Genomic DNA, 20014 nt, shown 5'->3' on the forward strand with positions numbered 1-20014 from the left:
TTCACAATCCTCTCCAGGGTGCGGTTATCCCTATTGCGTGTACACTTTTTTCTACCACATCTTTTCCTTCCCTTGGCCTCTCTATTAATGTGCTTGGACACAGAGCTCTGTGAACAGCCAGCCTCTTTTGCAATGACCTTTCCTGTCTTGCCCTCCTTGTGCAAGGTGTCAATGGTCATATTTTGGACAACTGTCAAGTCAGCAGACTTCCCCATGATTATGTAGCCTATCAGTCTGAGTGTAATGAATGAATATAATATAGGATAAGTATATATAGATATAAATATATATAGAATAAGTTTCACTTTTTGAATGGAATTAGTGAAATAAATAAACTTTTTGATGATATTCTAATTATATGACCAGCACCTGTGTATATATATATATATTGTGACAGGAGGAGCAAACGACAGACATAGTGGGCGTGGTGTCAGGCCTCGGAGAGGTTTTTATTAACAGAAAATAAACCAAAAGAGGGAATAGTGTCCAAAAGGGGAGAAGTGTCCAAAACAACCAGGGAATCTGGTGTCCTCGTTGTGCTGCGGGGTTATGGGGGTTTTCTGGCAATGGAGGGAAGGGTCAGTGTGTAAGGGACGGAGTCCGGCAGCCGTCCCCTGTTGGTCTGGGGCGGGAGGGGCGGCGGCTCCTCTAGTCATCCTTTCTCGGGGGCGTCTGCAGGGGCAGGCATTATGGCCTGATGGCGTGTAAAACGGGTGCGGGTCCTCATCCAGGATGCGGGTCCGGCAGCTCCCGTCTTCTGGGGCGGCACGGGAGTCCCCTCCGCACCCTTCCTGGACCCACGAGGACACCAGCACAAGGGGAAGAGACGGTTCTCCGAGGAGAGGCCGTCTTTTAAACAGCAGTGGTGATGAGCTCCATTTCCTTCAGTTGTAGGCCCCATCACACGCCGCCAATGACTCGTCCAGCGCCCCTCCTCTCTTCCTTCGGGAGCCTGGGTAAGGCGGCCGATTTAGGAGGGGGTGATGATTATCAGGGAGGAGGCAACTTTTATAAATAGATATATATATTAATATATTTATAGACTTTAGTCTATTATATATAATATTTAAGTGCAGACTGCCGCCACTTATTGAGAATTTAAACATACAGCTTTGAATGGCACATCAGAATCCCAGCAAACACAAGAGGTCACACTGAACACTTGAGTAAAAGAAAAATGCCTAAAATATTTGTAGAAGAATGTAGTACTGATAATATTGTACTTTAACCTTTACTCTATGAGCAGTAGCAATAGTGATTCTTGTCTTTTGTGTAAATCTAAGTAAAAATCTATAAAATAAATAAAATAAAAAAAAAGCCAAATAATGAACTTAATAAAAAATACAAAAAATTAACCCAAAAAAACCCATTAAATCTAAGGTAAATATATCCTGTCTGGTTTAATTATTGAAGGTATCTGCATTTGTGATCAAAGAAACGCCAAACAGTTACTCTACCACTGCTCAAAACTTTTTGATAAAAATTCTTAAATATGAAAATGTACAGATTAGAGCACCAGACGTCCTTGCAAGTTGGAACGCCCCCACAAACAGACACCGTATTGTAAGCTACTCTCCAGGAAACCAGTCGTCCTCCGTAAAATGTCCTCTGGAATCTTTTGGTTGAAACTGTTCTCATGTTGTTATGATTATCTAACAGTGTTGTAAAGACACAATGAATTTCACTTATGAATTCCTCAAACAAAGTAAACACACAGCGTCTCCACAACACATGGGCGGTTGGTGACGGCAACAGTATTCATTCACGTCTGATGAAGGGGCGGCGTTACATTTCTGAAAAGACAGTAAGAATGAGCCGTTTTAAGACTCTTAACTTTATAAAGAATATATCTTCCACTTTAGTCTTTGCAACTTTACAGCTAATTAGAGAGCATGTCTGAGAAAAGGGAAAATTTGAAGTCCCTCATAGCCTTTTTTGTGATTTCACAATATCCTGGTATCAATTCATTATGATAATCTAAAAACAAAAAAGCCACAATATCCTGGTTTCATGTTGTTATGATTATCTAAGAACAACACTTATCAACTCCACTACACAATCAATCCAATAAGATAAGTAAATATCTGAAAAAGAAAAAGTAATAAAGAATTGGAGTCCATTAGTCAACGTGCTAATTAGAGACATGCCTGATGAAGTCTTAGCCTTTTTATGCCTAAGAGACTGTTATAGAGAGAGAGAGAGAGAGAGAGAGAGAGAGAGAGAGAGCCATTTGCTAATCTGACATCACTATGTCTATTCAATTTATTAGTAGAGACACAGTCTGTATAATGGCCCTAACCATGAGATTTGAGCCAGTTCGCTTGATGCAGAAGCATTGATTAATCCCTCCCTAAAGAGGAACGACAAGAACCTTGAACATAAATGTGATGCCCTACTTTATCCTTAAGAATAAAAGAGAATAACCCTCCAAAGTAAAGGCTCTGTCAAAGCCATAAAACAAAACAAGCCAAAACAACAAAGCAAATGGACAGGACAAAACAACACAAGGCTAGACATGTCAGGACAAAACAAAGAAAGACAAGACTTTGTTTAACTTTCATTAATGTAGTGGGACCATCTAGATACACTGTGCTAAATTGCATCAGAATCATATCTGTCTTAGAAAGTTCAGGATATTCAAAAGATATACAGTATGCAAGTGATGCAATCAGAAATGTGATTTTTGGCGAAGTTGATGCTGGGGGTGTTTCTAGCCTTTTTATCAGAACTGAGGTACAGAAGCAGAACAAAAAAGCCCATATTTTGTAAGTAGATTAAGATGAATTTCTAAAATTTAGCCCCCTAAAAGCACAAGTGAAAAAACAATCAAACCAGACATCAATGTAATTTGAATGATTTAGCCTAGGCCATGCCCTCCTGCAAATCCTGAGGCCCACACTTTGGGAAGCTCTTCTCTACCAAATAGCGTTCTATAACTGGATAATGAGAGAAAATTCAATGTGGTTAAGTGGCTTAAGTGGCTTGCCCTTTAGAAACCTTGCACTTTTAGAGCTAAATGCCAGATGAACTAATTGGCCTTCACATGATCAGTCATCATATCATTGTGGCACTAGCTCTCCCGAACTCAAGTACCCAACACAGTGGGCCTCATTTATCAATCAAACGTAGAAACGAGCACAGATCATTGCACACAAATCAACTTACGACAGAGTTCACGTATGATTCATGAAACATTTTTATGGTGCCAATCTCATTGTACAAATGATCATATGTTGATAAATGTGGCGGCTGAAAACAATCATCATTTGAATATCACACCCCTAAAAACACCCCGGTTTAGAAGCCTCACCCCTAGAGTTTACGACAAGGAGAAACAAAACCCGGTCAAAAACAGGAAGTAATCTCATGAAAGAGAAATTAATCTTACTCCCAAAACACCCATTAACCTTGTAACTGCAAACAATTACATTCTTTTTTTTTTTTTTATTAAATACCAGTAAATATAAAGAAACCTTTACAAGCATAAACATTATTTAGACTATTTAGTTCCTTTCAGTCCACAACAAATCCTTTATATTTAATAATATGACAGAAGAAGAATGACAAAATAAGCAGCTATAAAATTATATATTAAACTATAATATATTTTACAAAAATCATATCTATGCTAGTGACACTTATTATGAACAGCACACAAATGTCAAGCAAAGCTGAAACAGCATTAAGCTCAGAAGCTTCTCTCTTTCGATGAGAATCCAAATGTTTCCATGTTTGCCATATTTGTATTATTAGGTTGTTAAACTATTATTTATTATGTAGCCTAAACATGGCATTATACTTCAGTCATGTTCCAATATTTGTGTAAATTACTTAACATGCCAAAAAACCTTTTCAAATAAACAATGTAACTTTTATATTTGCTTGTATGCATTTTAGTTTGATGATGAATGTAGCTGAAATGTTAAGCAACGCAAGAACTAATGTTGTTTGTGTGTGCGTGAGGCGCCAGCACAATAATATAGAGAAAAGAAATAAAATGCATTAAGAGCGTCACAAAAATGAGCGAAGCCTATACTTTTTGCACAGGTCCCCCCCCCACCCCCTTTGTTTATCTGTTAATTATGCTATAACCTATTATACATTTTGTGTGGTTCTATTTATTATATTTCTTTTATAGACTTAATTTCTGTTTTTCTCTGTTAAGCCCGGCAGGTGTGTGGCGCAACAATGCGTGAATCCTCACGTGTTTACGCATATAATAAATAACTGTTGCTTACGCTGCTATTTGCGTATATAAAGCTAAAGCCCTGAATAAAAAATAATAAAAAAAGACATTCTAATCTTACTGGTCAGTGATCGACTAATGAGCTTCGGTTGTCGGTCAGGAAAATCAACTAAATTAACAAAATGCAATTCTACAATTCTCCAACAGATTTAATATGGTTCAAAAACTTGCGTACACAAGCTGAGACCAGTGAGATTTGATCGTAGCCACCGCTCACGTCTATATTGATAAATTCCAAATTTTGTGTTGAAACGTCCATACGCCCAATTTTCTGTCTTACTTCCATTTCGGAAATTAGGCCCACTGACTTCATTTGACAACCAACTGTAGAAAACCAAAGATGACATCAACCTTAGTTCGGCCTAACAGGCGAAGTGACAATAAAAATGTTTTCAAGAATTGGATAGGACTGTTCGTGTGTTTGTGACATGTTAGTTATCTGTGCCTTTTTAAACTGCATAAAAATGCATTCAGCCTCACCTTTGCATTACCACGAGTGTTTTGCGAGTATGTGCGGGCAAATGTGTGTGTGTGCTGAATAAAGAAGTCAGAGTTGGCTTGCTGCCTGTTCTCCAATCTGCTGATGGCTCCGCTCGTGACGCCAGGGGAAGCGGGAGCCATTTTTAGCGATGAGGTCATCCTTAATTAAGCAAACAAAGCAAGTCAGCTGAGGCTCTCCAATTCGTTATCTCCACTCATCCTGAAGGACACCCTTTTATCTAATTTTAATTGAATCTCGCTTCAGACAATCTGGCTTATCAACTAGCATCGGCATTCTGGGACGGCACTCAGCTCAAAGGCAACGTTGGAATTGTTATGTAAACAAAAGGATAGCCCTCTGCGGAGTGAAGGCTCGACCCTCGGTGAGGGAGATGGGGAGAAGGAGGTGTCGGACAGTGACGGATTCCCGATAAGAAACCTGCTGTGACGGGAGGCTGAAATGGAGATGAGAATCAAAGATCGAATGTCCTACAGCGCACTGTCTGACAGCGGAGCTGTGAGATGACATCATTGGCATGTGGCGGCTGGTTCCCTCCGCATTTCCCCCCACCCATCCTGCAGAATCCCATTATGAGTCCGCGGCTAGGAACAGTGAGAGATACTCACACTCTGACACCCTTCTCGTCGTTAATTAGCGGATTTAGAAGAAGCGTGGTTCTTCCAGGCTGCTGGTTGAACAGGAACACCAGCTCACCCAAATTAAGAAACTCAGACCAACATGTGTGGTCTTGCGACTGCGAAATCCCGCTGCAGCACAAAGTACCGTCACCAGTCTATATGAGACAAGTGGGTTACGTCATTATGCATGAAACTTCTGAATTGCAGCTGTTGTAAAGCATTAGAGTTGGTGGCAAATGTGGCAATAATCACCAAAAGGATAACCACAAAAGCTGCCACTAAAAAGTGAGACATTATAGTATCCTGCCTGAAAATGTGATCTTCATTTAACAACATATTATTGTCTAAACATTGATTATTCAGAAATGAGATCTTCCTGATATCTCAAACCGTTCCCTTAGACAGCAATGAGATTAAGTAGAGAGCACATGGAGACATTTGCTCATGTCTCAAAAATGTCTCATATTTTGCTAAGATTTGCCAGTCATTATCCCAACTGATATCTCAGTTGTTTCCTAAGGAATCGTAAAAGAAACAAGGTCTCCTGACTTATGAAAGAGCAACCACTTAACCTGATTTCATTGCAGTAACTGCATCACCCAAAGGGATAACAATTGCCTAAACAATCATCATCATAAGAGATTCAGAAATTAGATCTCTGTGATATCTCAGCTGTCTCTCTTAGACAGCAAAGAGATCATATAGGGAGCAAATGGAGGCTTTTAATTAAGCAATCTCATCTGTCTAATTTAAAGTTTCATAAGAGATCTCAACATTGCCTCATATTGTTCTCAAATTTTCCAAGATACCGATGTCTGCACTAAAAAGTCCAAGAATCTCACTATGAACACAAACATTTCTTCCATAATCCAAGCTATGCTATGCACACATCATTGTATAGCTCTTTACTGTATTTCAAAGATCATCTTTAAGGAATCTTAAGAAAGAAAGAACTAAGATTTGAAGTAAGTCTCCTGAGCTATGAAAGAGCAATCATTGAGCAGTGAAATTTTCAAAAGGAAATGCAAAAATGTTATGTCCTTTGTCAGTATTCATCGTGCATGTCTCGCATATGCTGAATGTGTCTTAGCATCCTTCATAAATCAATGTTTTTGGCTGTTGTAAATACTTTAGTTTAAAGACCAATTATCACTATTAGCCATTTGCTTATTAGCATTAATATTACTAGCATGGTTGTTGTTTATTAGTACTTATAAAGCACATATTAATGTCTTATTCTGCATGACCATACTTTAGATCCCTTAATCCTACCCCATACCTAAACTTAACAACTACTTTATGCAAGGGATAAGTAGTTGTTCGCGTTGGGGTCCTGATCACCCTGTCGGGGTTTATTCTGCAAGAACAACCGGCTGGATGTACATTATCCCGCTTATTACATGGCTACTTGCCACATAAGTAAATAATTAGACGCGAAATATTGATTTGAGTTTAAATATTTGAACACAAAGCTCCCGTGAAGACAGGAGTTGCGAGCAAGCTTCAAATTCAAACTAAACGGACATTTAAGGGAAACGGTGCAGGTAAACCACTTATTACACAACATTTCACCACAAAATAATTAAGACAATAAAAGAATTAAGACGAAAATGTTTTAAAACCTTACCAGTTTGTTAGTTCTCTTATAATCCATTACAGCGTACAAAACAATCGTAGCAAAATGGCAGCAGCTGCGTTTGTATGAACGAGAGCGAGTCCGCGATACCAGGATGACATAATTAAACAATTGTACACCATTTTGAATCAGGTTTTAATATTTTTTAGCTAAACAAACGCAAAGCTTCCACCAAGAAAAAAATAGTTCAAGTAAGAGTACAGCGCTGACAGCTGTTACCCAGATGAGCCTGTGTTATTAGATTTTACAGGTTGTTATCCAGGGATAACATACCTCGGAATGTCGCGACTGACCAATCAGAATCAAGTATTCCACAGAGCCGTGTAATGATAACTAATAATAAGCAGCAAATTTGGAGTTTGAGGCAATGGTTGTAGTTAATGGGAATTGATCCCCAAACAAAAGCGTGACCAAACAAGAACGACCACAAGAACAGCCACTAAAAAAATGAAAGATATTATAGTATTCTGCCCAAAACTGTGAAGTTCACATGACCTGAATTCATTACAGTAACCAGTTTTCTAAATAGTTATCATCATAAATGATTCAGAAATTAGATCTTTCTGATATCTCAGTCATTTCCCCTAGACAGCAATAAGATTAAATAGAGAGCAAATTGATAGTTTCAGAAGAGATCTCAACAATGTCTCATTCTGCTCAGATTTGCCAAGATACCAAAGTCTACAAACAAAAGTCTGAGATTCTAAGCCTGAAGCCAAACACATCTGCAAACAGAGCAATTGCTGAGCAATTGAAATGTTAGAAAAGAACAGCAAATGCATTACGTCATATGTCTGTATATGCTCTTTTCGGTTATTGTCCACCATGTACAAATGCTTCTGGAAAATTTTAAAGCAGTGGGCCCTAAATCAAATGGACAAATGTGGCAGGAAATGAAGGAATCAGATGTGAGAGACAAATGTCAGCTGCACAGCAGGGCAATTCCTTTTATGTTGGTTCCATTTCCAAAATGTGATCATGAAAAGGGACTATGGTTTGGCTTCATGCAATCTCCATTAAATTTGACAAGGTCAGAGCTAACAGATAGCAATATCCATGAAACATCTCACTTGGTTCCTCCAGCACTACACAAGTCCTTGACTGTGCCAGTGAGCTGTGGTTCAGCAAACGGATGCCATCTAGAGGTTTACAACGATTCTCTCTATGTGGCAAGAATTCAATGCTTTCATTGTCAAAAAGGCAACAGCATTCCAACCAACATTTTCACAATACTAAAGAAAAAAATCCCATTCATCCAGCCTTTCCTGTTAGATGACTGATCTATTCAACTAAATAAGGTTCCGCCATGTTTTCTAAACCTTTATTCACATTTCTGCACAACAAAACCTATTTTGACAATGGTGGATTTATGTAAAATTAGGTACATGCTTGGCCACTTTATTCAATTTATATACCAAGTGATGCTTTATTGCAGGGAACTCTTGATCAAAATTCTTAAGACTCCCCCCTCCATTTATACGTCCTACATCCTGGAAACTGTCCTTTTTTGATTATTATTATTATTATTATTATTATTATTATTATCATTATTATTATTATTATTATTATTTATGTCAATATGTTGAAGTTGCACAGTAACTTTTCCCTTGTTTTTCCCTTAATTATGTACTACATAGTTGATTTTGGATTGTCTAATGTTTTGACTGTGTCCATGATGGATTCATTCTGACTTTTAGGACAGTGAGTTTTACTTGCATTACTTGCAACTCCAAAAAGCACAAAAATAAACACTAGAAACAGAGTTCTGCTGCAACAGCCAATCAAAGAGCCATCAAACCAATTTACCACACAACTTTGGTGCCAGAAAATGAAGGGACCATGCAAAAAACATACTGTTCACCTTCTTTCAGGGGCCAATATAATTTAAAGGTAAAGTTCTGTCCCTCCTAAATCCTTATTTTTTCCAATGCAAAAAAAAATAAAAAAAAATAAAAAGTGTTAAAGTGGAGACAGTAAAAGTACAGAAAGTGAGTCGAGGTCTTGTCTGAACTCATTAGAATTGGCTCGCAGTTTTGAACATGTAAAACCTTCCTCGTCCTGCTGTGTGAATATGTGTCAGCCAGGCTCAGGATGTTAAGCTAATGGTAACGCATGGTGACACATTGTTGCCGAGAATCTGATTTTATGTGTACAAATTTGTGAGGCAAACAGCATGTAATAAAGTTGTTTATAGATGGCAAGACAAGAACATTCTGGCTTCCCAGCATTGGTCAGCACAAAGCTAAACATTTCATTTAGTTTAATTAGTAAATGCAAAACATATTTGTGGGTAGTGAGCCAACTGCCTAAGGTGAACACAATAGTTGGTTGTCTTTTTTTTATCACAACATGAGTTCATCTAAGGAGCCAGAAAGACAAATCATCATTTATAAATTAAAACTATCAGAAATATAATTATTCAATAAATATCATAAATACACCAAATTCAATAAACAACAGATCAGAACAAAGCCAAAATAAATAAACTCAACCAAAACATATAAAAACTTTGTTAAAATTCATGAGAGTTAGTCCTGCATCTTTGAACAGATAAAAAGTGTTTATACATTTAACTCTTTGTTAAACTTTGGGAGAGTTATATGTGTGTGTGTGTGTGTGTGTGTGTGTGTGTGGTAAGCAAGCAGGAAATGCATGTAAAGAGGCCAGGTGATAAGCAGTCAAAGCTGCCCATGTAATCTGTACAAATATGTAGTTGGCTTTAATGAATTAACCCAAGTATTGAATTATTGCAAAGTTGGAAACTTTCTCATGAGCAAAAATACCAAGAATAGAGATGACGTAACTTGTTCGCATGTAGATGAGCAAGTAGTTTACTTCTGGTGTTTACTTCAAAAGTGCATTCAACAATTATAACAAATAAATCATTATTTTAATTAAAAATGCTGAGATTTTTTTTTTTTATTATTTTTTTTTTTGTAACACTTCAGAATAGGGGACACTTATTCACTATTAACTACGACTTTTCCCTCAATAAATTCCTAATTTGCTCCTTATTAATAGGTAGTTGTTAAGTTTAGGTATTGGGTAGAATTAGGGATGTAGAATAAGGTAATGTAGAATAAGGCATTAATAGGTGCTTAATTACTACTAATAAATGGCTAATATTCTAGTAATATGCATGTTAATAATAAAACTAGAGAAATCTTACCTTTTTTTTAGGAACATTAATTCTTGATTAATTTTTCTTCATGATAATTAATTAGTTAAGTTTATTATTATTATTATTATTATTATTATTATTATTATTATTATTATTATTATTATTATTATTAAATAATTTTAATATACCTTTTACTTTTGAGTTTGTTATGAGCTTTACAGCACTGCACTCACTAATAATCTTTACAGGATTTTAGGAACTCTTACATGTCTGGCTGAATGGCAAGTAATAAACACTTTGAGATGGAAAGACAATGTGTAAAGAATTTGGACAACAAATGTGTATGCAGGTGCATCAGCTAAAACAAGCCAATAAATGAATATGAAAACATAATGAAATCCGATGGTTGGATGTGAGAGGCTGAATAATAGGTTTACATTTTTTGACATTATTGCAAAGGACAAATCATTTCGGAGGGACAGCAAATTATTGCATCTTCTCATTGGAAAAAAATGCAAAACACCAGAAATTTGGATTAAAAAAGATGACTTGAGTATTTGTTTAGCTATTAAATATTTTGTCCTTGTTGATACTGCATTTTCTTTCCCCAGGCATTCTGTCTTAAGCTGCTAAATGTCTTCCTTGAAGAATTTCCAAATGTCTCTCATTATTCCACAAATCCTTTTATTTAATATTGTAACAGTTGATGCCTTTGTTGTAAAACTAAGAGTGTATTTTTGTCTCAAATTTTACAGAATGTGATACATGATCCAAAAGATATTTGAATCTCAGAGAAAAGAGCCCCTGTCAGTGTGTCTTTCACCTTTGTTTATGGTCACCGTCTGATAATCACAGGATAGATAATAAGTATGTTGTCATCACAGGGTTTTCTTAGTGGCTTTCACACTGGAGCCATTGGAGCGGTGCTTTCACATTTTGGTTAATTTTGTGTGAAAGTGGTTTTCTAAGTCCACTTATGGTCAGTGGTCTGGGCTGTGTGGAAGTAAAACACTGCTGATGACATATAATTTTCATAATTGTTTACTTACGGTTTACATTTCTAATTTAATGCCTTCCTTCCTTATATCTTTAGATTACAGCTTGCATTCATTTCAACTCTTGCATTCGCTGCAGACAAACACAAGTGTAAGTGTATTGTGTGCATATTATATATATATATATATATACACACACACACACACACACACACACACACACACACACACACACACACATATATATAGCATCACGCAGTTGCTGCAGATTTGTCGGCTGCACATCCATGATGCTCCCGTTCCACCACATCCCAAAGCTGCTCTATTGGATTGAGATCTGGTGACTGTGGAGGTCATTTGAGTAAAGTGAACTCATTGTCATGTTCAAGAAACCAGTCTGGGATGATTTGAGCTTTGTGACATAGTGCATTATCCTGCTGGAAGTGGCCATCAGAAGATGGGTACACTCTAGTCATAAAGGGATGGACATGGTCAGCAACAATACCTTTGAGAGTACCTCGATGGCGCCGCAGACGGCTGCTTCAGTGCTTGGCTCTCCAGTGTTTGTACTGTTTTTGTTTGTTTTTCCTGTTTTTTGTTTGTCAAACACGATCAGTTTCACCAGGGATAAACTGCTGAACATTCGGCAGAACACACCAGAAAATCTACCGGATTTCAATTTTTCGGACGTTTTACTGAACGTTGTTGTCGGTGGAGCAGTGGCGCTGATCAAACGCTTCAAAAAGCGCAAACAGGGAAAGCTAGCTGGTGCGCTCGTTAGACTCAGGAAGTGCGGATTTCGAACGCCGTTGCCTAGCATCCATCTGGCAAATCTCCACTCTCTACCCAACAAAACGGACGAACTCCTTCTGCTTTGCCGGACAAATAAGGATTTATCACACTCTGCTGCTATGTGTTTCACGGAAACCTGGCTCAGTGACGCCATAACGGATAGGCTTTCAGCTGTTCAGAGCGGACCGTGACTCAGAATCAACCAGGAAATCACGCGGCGGTGGGACATGCTTTTATATCAATGATGTTACATGTCCCACAAGAGACAGTAATATATTGGATCACTGTTACACCACAATAAAGGATGCATATCACTCTGTTCCACGAGCAGCTTTGGGACTGTCTGAATACTGTCTGGTTCATCTTATACCAACCTACAGGCAGAAACTTAAATCTGCTAAACCTGTAGTAAAGACTGTAAAGAGATGGACCAACGAAACAGAGCAGGATTTACAGGCTTGTTTTGACCTCACTGATTGGAGTGTTTTTGAAGCTGCTACCACCGATCTGGACGAACTCACAGAGACCGTAACATCCTATATTAGTTTTTGTGAGGATATATGTATTCCTACCAAGACTTATTTAACATTCAACAACGTAAGCCATGGTTTACAGCAAAACTCAGACATCTTCGTCACTTAAAGAGGATGCACAGAGATGGGGACAGAGTCGGAAAACACACTAACAAAGGAGATTAGAGAGCGGCTACTCTAAAAAAGTTGGAAGACCAGTTTACTTCCAACAACTCAACTTCAGTATGGAAAGGACTGAGAGCCATTACCAACTACAAGACACCATTCCCCCTGCACTGAGGCAAATCAACGACTTGCTAACGACCTGAATGAGTTTTATTGTAGATTTGAAACACCCCACATCCATTCTCATCATCTCTCTACACAACCGTTTGACACCTCCATCAATACCCCTCTCCCCCCCTCCTGCTCTTCAAATCAGTGAAAACGATGTGCGCCAGGTCTTCAGGAAGAATAAAAGAAGAAAAGCACCAGGCCCAGATGGTGTTACACCAGCCTGTCTGAGAACCTGTGCTGACCAATTGGCCCCCATCTTTTCACAGATCTTCAACAGATCTCTGAGGTTGTGTAGTGCCGTCCTGCTTCAAACGCTCCACCAACATCCCCGTTCCAAAGAAACCCAAGATAACAGGACTTTACGACTACAGACCTGTGGCTTTAACGTCTGTCGTCATGAAGTCATTTGAAAAACTGGTTCTGGCTTATCTGAAGGACATCACTGGACCCTTACTGGACCCCCTGCAGTTTGCTTACTGAGCAAACAGGTCCGTGGATGATGCAATCAACTTGGGATTGCACTTCATCATGCAACATCTGGACAAAACAGGAACTTATGTGAGGATCCTGTTTGTGGACCTAGTTCGGCTTTCAACACCATCATCCCAACAGCCCTCCAGACCAAACTGACCCAGCTCTCTGTTCCTAGCTCTATCTGTCAATGGATCACCAGGTTTCTGACTGATAGGCAACATTTAGTGAGACTGGGGAAATTCATGTCAAACAGCCGCCCCACCAACACTGGTGCCCCTCAGGGATGTGTTCTCTCCCCACTGCTCTTCTCCCTCTACACCAACGACTGCACCTCCAAAGACCCCTCTGTCAGGCTCCTGAAGTTTGCAGATGACACTACAGTCATCGGCCTCATCCAGGACGGTGACGAGTCTGCTTACAGACAAGAGGTTGAGCAGCTGGCTGTCTGGTGCAGTCTTAACAACCTGGAGCTGAACACTCTCAAAACAGTGGAGATGATTGTGGACTTCAGGAGAAACCCCCCTGCACTCCCCCCACTCACCACCATGAACAGCACTGTGGCTGCAGTGGAGTCATTCAGATTCCTGGGAACCACCATCTCTCAGGACCTGAAGTGGGACAATCACATTGACTCCATTGTTAAAAAGGCCCAACAAAGGTTGTACTTCCTTCGCCAGCTGAGGAAGTTTAACCTGCCACAGGAGCTGCTGAAACAATTCTACTCAGCCGTCATTGAGTCTGTACTGTGTACTTCAATAACTGTCTGGTTTGGTTCAGCTACAAAATCAGACATCAGAAGACTACAGAGAACGGTTCTGACTGCTGAAAGAATTATTGGTGCTCCCCTGCCCACCCTTCAAGAACTGTATACATCCAGAGTGAGAAAAAGGGCTCAGAAAATCACTCTGGATCCCTCTCATCCAAGTTACCCCCTTTTTTAAACTTTTGCCATCTGGCCGGCGCTTCAGAGCCGCAAATACCAGGACAGTCAGGCACAAGAACAGTTTCTTCCCCCAGGCAATCTACCTCATGAACAGTTAAATGTTCCCCACTTATGCAAAAATGTGCAATATTCTTATATTTACTTGTTACCCCTCCATCCAAGTACATTTCTGAATCTTACACTATTCTAATCCATTGTCATCTATAGCACAACTGTTCATACAATTTATTTATTTGCTTTTTGTTTTTTTTTGTTGTTGTCTCTGTGTACTGGAAGCTTACAGTATGTCACTAAACAAATTCCTTGTATGCGTAAGCATACTTGGCAATAAAGCTCTTTCTGATTCTGATTCTGATACTCAGGTAGGCTGTGGCATTTAAATGCTCAATTGGTACAAGGGGCCCAAAGTGTGCCAAGAAAATATCCCCCACACCATTACACCACCACCAGCAGCCTGAACCACTAATACAAGGCAGGATGGATCCATGCTTTCATGCTCTTCACACCAAATTCTGACCCTACCATCTGAATGTCACAGCAGAAATCAGGACTCATCAGACCATGCAATGTTTTTTCCAATCTTCTATTGTCCAATTTTGGTGAGCCTGTGAGAATTGTAGCCTCCGTTTCCTGTTCTTAGCTGATAGGAGCGGCACCCGGTGTGGTCTTCTGCTGCTGTAGCCCATCTACTTCAGGGTTTGACGTGTTGTGCGTTCAGAGATGGTATTCTGCATACCTTGGTTGTAATGAGTGGTTATTTAAGTTACTGTTGCCTTTCTATCATCTCTAACCAGTCTGCCCATTCTTCTCTGACAACAACAAGGCATTTTTGTCCACACAATTTTCGCTCACTGGATATTTTCTCTTTTTTGGACCATTCTCAGTAAACCCTAGAGATTTAGTAGATCAGCAGCGTTTGAAATACTCAGACCAGCCCGTCTGGCACCAATAACCATTCCACGTTCAAAGTCATTTAAATCTCCTCTCTTTCCCATTCTGATGCTCGGTTTGAACTTCAGCAAGTCGTCTTCACCACATCTAGATGCCTAAATGCATTGAGTTGCTGCCATGTGATTGGCTGATTAGCAATTTGTGTTAACAAACAATTTAATAGGTGCACCTGATATTGAGAATTGAATTCTGCTGCACCAGAGTAACATATTAATATGTTAAAGTTAAATTACATATGTTACACTTTTATTTTGACATGTCATAAAGAACTTTGAAAAACTTGCAGCGCTCAGTCATATAGAGACTTTATATTTCAATGTCTTTTGAACCTTAATATGCACAGATCTGTAAATTGTGTTCTGCTATTGTTGGTGTGATTTGTTATTGTTTATTTTATTTTATTTATTTATTATTATTATTATTATTTATTTATGTATTTGCACAGCACTTGGTACATCAAAGTGACGCTAGTATCATTTTCTCTTAGCTTGTTACTTGCTGAATGTTTGAACGCATGGTTCACACTGAAATTTTACAATGTGATAATCAAACTCTGCTTCAGAACAATCAGTTTAACTACATGCAAAGTCAGCCTCATGACCAATACAACACGAGATGAGACAATCAGCTGATCTCCGGTCAGCGTTTCAGGCTGCTGGAGGGTGTATTTCTGCGGTCAGTGTCTTTAACTGATGAAGGGCTGTCGATCAGAATCAAAGACGTTAAACCATCTGTCCCCTGCCAAGAATCATCTTCATCTCCTGGTTTCACTCATCAGCACTCCTCCTTCAGCTGGAAGGATTGGTTGAGATGACTAAACCCACCTTTTCAACCTTAACATTTCATCTCTCCTCTTTTATTAGATTCCTATCACCCAAACTCTGACTCACAAGCCATGTGTCGGACAGACGGGTGCAGGTCACTGCCAGTCACACAGGCTGTAAGTAACCCATCTCCCAGCCCTCATCTTTATCTCCCTCTGCTCCTGTAACCCTGAAATTGTAGTGCCATGTATGCTTAACAAGATTTGACCGGATCAACAAGACAAATCAGTTATGTATTCAGACTCTGTCCGTAGGCTACAAGGATAACGTCATCGTAGAGCCCTGACTGAACTGCAGTTTCCCAGCATTGGGAAATTAGATTTATAAGTCGATCAAAGACGTAAGAATGGTACATTCACATCTAAATTATTGAAAACATCTTGTAAGATTGGACAAGGTCCATTAGGCCAAAAGAAACAGTGAAAATTAAGAAAAACAAATAAATCCTCCCTCGATGCACATTGGTCTGTCAGGTTGAGTAGAAGAACACATAATAACAGAAAATTAAATATATTATTCACATCAATAAAATGACATACCCATATGGTCAAACATTTAGAATATATTTATATAAATAAAATTTATTATATTTTTGCTAATGTTTTTAAAATAAGTAGAAGTAGAAATTAAAACAATAATATAGTGAACTATTTTTACAATTTTAAATAACTGTTTTCTATTTTAATATATTTTAAAATTAAATTCCTGTGATGCAAAAAGATGTGATCAGTGATCCTTTTTTTTTTTTTACTTCAAAATTTTGAACAGAAATGTATCATGGTTTCAACAAAAATATTAAGCAATTGTCTAAGGTTACATTTGTAACCCTAGTTTCTCAAAGGAACGAGACGCTGCAGCTACAGCTTCCACAGCTCTAGGGCTGAAAGATCGTACCCTCCGCCTGTGAAAGGAGATCCCTCCTGACAGGAACCTCCCATGGAGAGCCGTCAAGAAAGGAAATCGGGTCTGAGAACCATACTAGCCTCAGCCAGAACAGGCTACAAGCAGCAGACTGACTCCATTCCGGCACACTCTCTCCAGAACTCCCGGGAGCAGAGCAATCAGGGGGAAGGTGTACAGACAAATCTTCGGCCACGTCTGTACCATGGCATCCAGTCTGAGAGGAGCTGGATGAGTCAGAGAGAAACAGAGGGGACAGTGCGATGTATCCCGAGTAGCAAACAGAACCACCTGAGCCTGGACAAACATTCTCCAAATCTGACACACCACATCTGAGTGGTGTCTCCATTCCCGGGCCTCCCTGATTGAGATGCCCAGGAATGTGAACTGCTCTTAGTGAAAGTAGTTTCCCCTGGGCCCACACAAGGATCTGGCGGAGCAGTTTGTACAAGGGGTGCAAACGCAGACCTCCCTTGTGGTTAGTATACAAGACCGCCGCTGTGTTGTCGGTGCACACCAACACATGATGGATTCTCAGGTTTGGGAGGAAGTGTTTCAGTGCTCAAAACACAGCCAAGCTCTCCAGGCAGTTGATGTGCCATGTACCATTGTTAACGTTATGCGACGACAAGGAGCTCCCAGCACCAGGACCTGTGACAAAAATCAAGGTTTCCTCCACATGTCTAAGGCACGAAAGCATCGCCGTGTGACCTCGATCATAGGAAGCAGATTTCCCCTCGGGGAAAACCTCTTGGTCTTGAGCCACCACTGTAGGGTTTTCTGTACAGCAGGCCAAAATTTATCACGTTGAATGCAGCTGCCATCAGACACAACAATTTCTGAAACTGCTTGACAGTGAGTGACCGGCTTTCTCTGACTCTCACGAATGCCATGAGGATCGACTCGATCCAAGCAGGAGACAGGTGTGCCTGCATCGTGGTCAAATCCCACACCACGCCCAGATAAGTGGTCCTCTGTGATGGAGAAAGCACACGTATCTTTGCGTTTAGTCTTAACACCAACTCTTTGAGCTAGAATCAACCAATCGTCAATATAATTCAGTATGCTGATGCCCTAGAGTCGCAGTGGAGCCAGAGCAGCATCCACACACTTCGTGAAAGTTCGGGGTGAGAGTGCAAGGCCGAACGGAAGAACCTGATATTGGTAAGCTTCGCCCCCAAAAGAAACTGAGACACTATTGCTTGAGCGTGAGCATCCTGAAATTCAGTTGCATGACTAAGCATTTCAATTGACAGAGATCTAAAATCGGATGCAACATCCTTCTTCGAAACAATGAAGTACCGGCTGTAGAACCCGGACTCTCTGTCGAGAGGAGGGACCACCTCAATGGCCTCCTACCTCAAGAGAGTGTTTACTTCTTGTTCTAATACTGAAGCCTGCTCGGGACCCACCACAGTGGAATGATCCCACTGAAACAAGGCAGAGGAAAACCAAACTGAATTCTGTAACCTCTTTTTACAATCTGCAGGACCCATCGTGAGATATTTGGCAGAAGCTTCCACACTGTGAGAAAATCTACAAAAAGTCTCTCGAGACTGACCTCTGGTGTAATAGGAGTGGCTAGTTTGGTGTCGCGAAGCAGAGGACTGGCAGGAAATGACCGCACCAGCCACTCTGGAACTCTCCTTAGAGGCAGCGAGCCTCAGCAGCAGCAGAGCCTGAGCCGCAAGGAATGCTTGCCAGGGCTTCCTCCTCGAAGAGCCCTCTTGGAGCGAAGTGTCCGCAGCAAGAGGCACTTGCAAAGCGGACAGTCAACTCAATAAGAACTTGGTCCTTTGTTCACACATTTTACAGTGGATCTATTTAAAACAAGGCACAATTCTACGCAGGATTTTCAGAAAGATTGTAACAAAAAGACAATACTGTGACAGCTATATTAGATAAGACAGGAATGTTGTAACTGTTTTTATTACATAATCACTATTGCTTTGTCTGTTAAACATATGAGTATTTATGTGGGCTTTAACCTAAATCACAGCAGCGTCCATCTGTGAAGGATGTAGACTTTCAAACATACACAACTGTTAGCCAATCATAGCAAAGGGTGTTTACTTCAGAGTCTACAATCCACCATGCGTATTCAAACGGAGTATTCTGATGAAGGTGTTAAAAACAGGACAGAAGCCTATTACTTCTAAATTATGTTTTTGATGAAAAAATGAACATGATAAAAAATGATAAATGAATGATAAAATGAAATCAAATGATAAAAAAACAGAGGCAATTCATTACCTTTAAAGGGTTAGTTCACCCAAAAATGAAAATTCTGTCATTAATTACCTTATGTCGTTCCAAACCCGTGAGACCTTTGTTCATCTTCGGAACACAAATTAAGATATTTTTGATAAAATCTAAAAGCTGTCTGACCCTCTGTAGACAGAACGTAATCAATGTAATCAGCGCTGTTTACGTTCAGTAGAAATCGTGCTCATGCTGAGTGTAAACAACGCTGATTACGTTGATTATGTTCTGGGGTGCTCTCCAAAATGGTGGAAGATGGTTACTCGGGGAGAAGAAAATTATAATAAAATATTCTACTACTTTCAAAAAAAATGCACAAAAAAAGCATTCTAATATCACCGTAAAACCACAAATAACCCCTGATGTCGCATGGACTATTTTACCGATGTCCTTGCTACTTTTCTGGACCTGGGAACATCACAGTTTCATTGATGTCTATGGAGGGTCAGAGACTTCTTAGATTTTATCAAAAATATTTTAATATGTGTGTTCCGAAGATGTACAAAGGTCTTACATGTTTGGAACGATGTGAGGGTGAGTAATTAATGACATAATTTTCATTTTTGGGTGAACTAACCCTTTAAAGAAAATCTCAATTATTACAAACTTTTGACCAGTAGTATAGTTCCCCTTATATTTTAAGAAGCTATTTTAGTATATTTTTTATTTACAGTTGAGTGAAGCAGGTACTGTTCTCTGTAATATTGTTCACAAGCCTGTGAGTTGTGCTTACCTGTGTAGATTTCTGCCTCTGACGGGTCCTCAACTCGCTTATGTTGAATGATGTAATCTGAAACCTTGTAGCCAATCAGAGGTTCAACATCAATCCATTCCAGTGCCACCATCGTACTGGAGGGTTCCAGGTGTGGAGCCAGTCTCAATCTTTGAAAATTTAAAAGCCAACATTATTATTAAATTTTAACATATATTTGCATATACAAT

General features: G+C 39.5%; 1 protein-coding gene across 1 annotated transcript in view; it reads right to left on the reverse strand.

Annotated features, from left to right (window-relative positions):
• The window catches only part of LOC109081198 (astrotactin-2-like), a 418824-nt gene that overhangs the window by 55689 nt on the left and 343121 nt on the right, over positions 1-20014 (reverse strand). Inside the window, 1 exon segment of the mRNA XM_042723440.1 lies at positions 19806-19954. Coding sequence (XP_042579374.1) covers positions 19806-19954 — 149 coding nt within the window.

The sequence above is a fragment of the Cyprinus carpio genome, chromosome B5 (genome assembly GCF_018340385.1).
Source record: "Cyprinus carpio isolate SPL01 chromosome B5, ASM1834038v1, whole genome shotgun sequence".
NCBI classification, from domain to species: domain Eukaryota; kingdom Metazoa; phylum Chordata; class Actinopteri; order Cypriniformes; family Cyprinidae; genus Cyprinus; species Cyprinus carpio.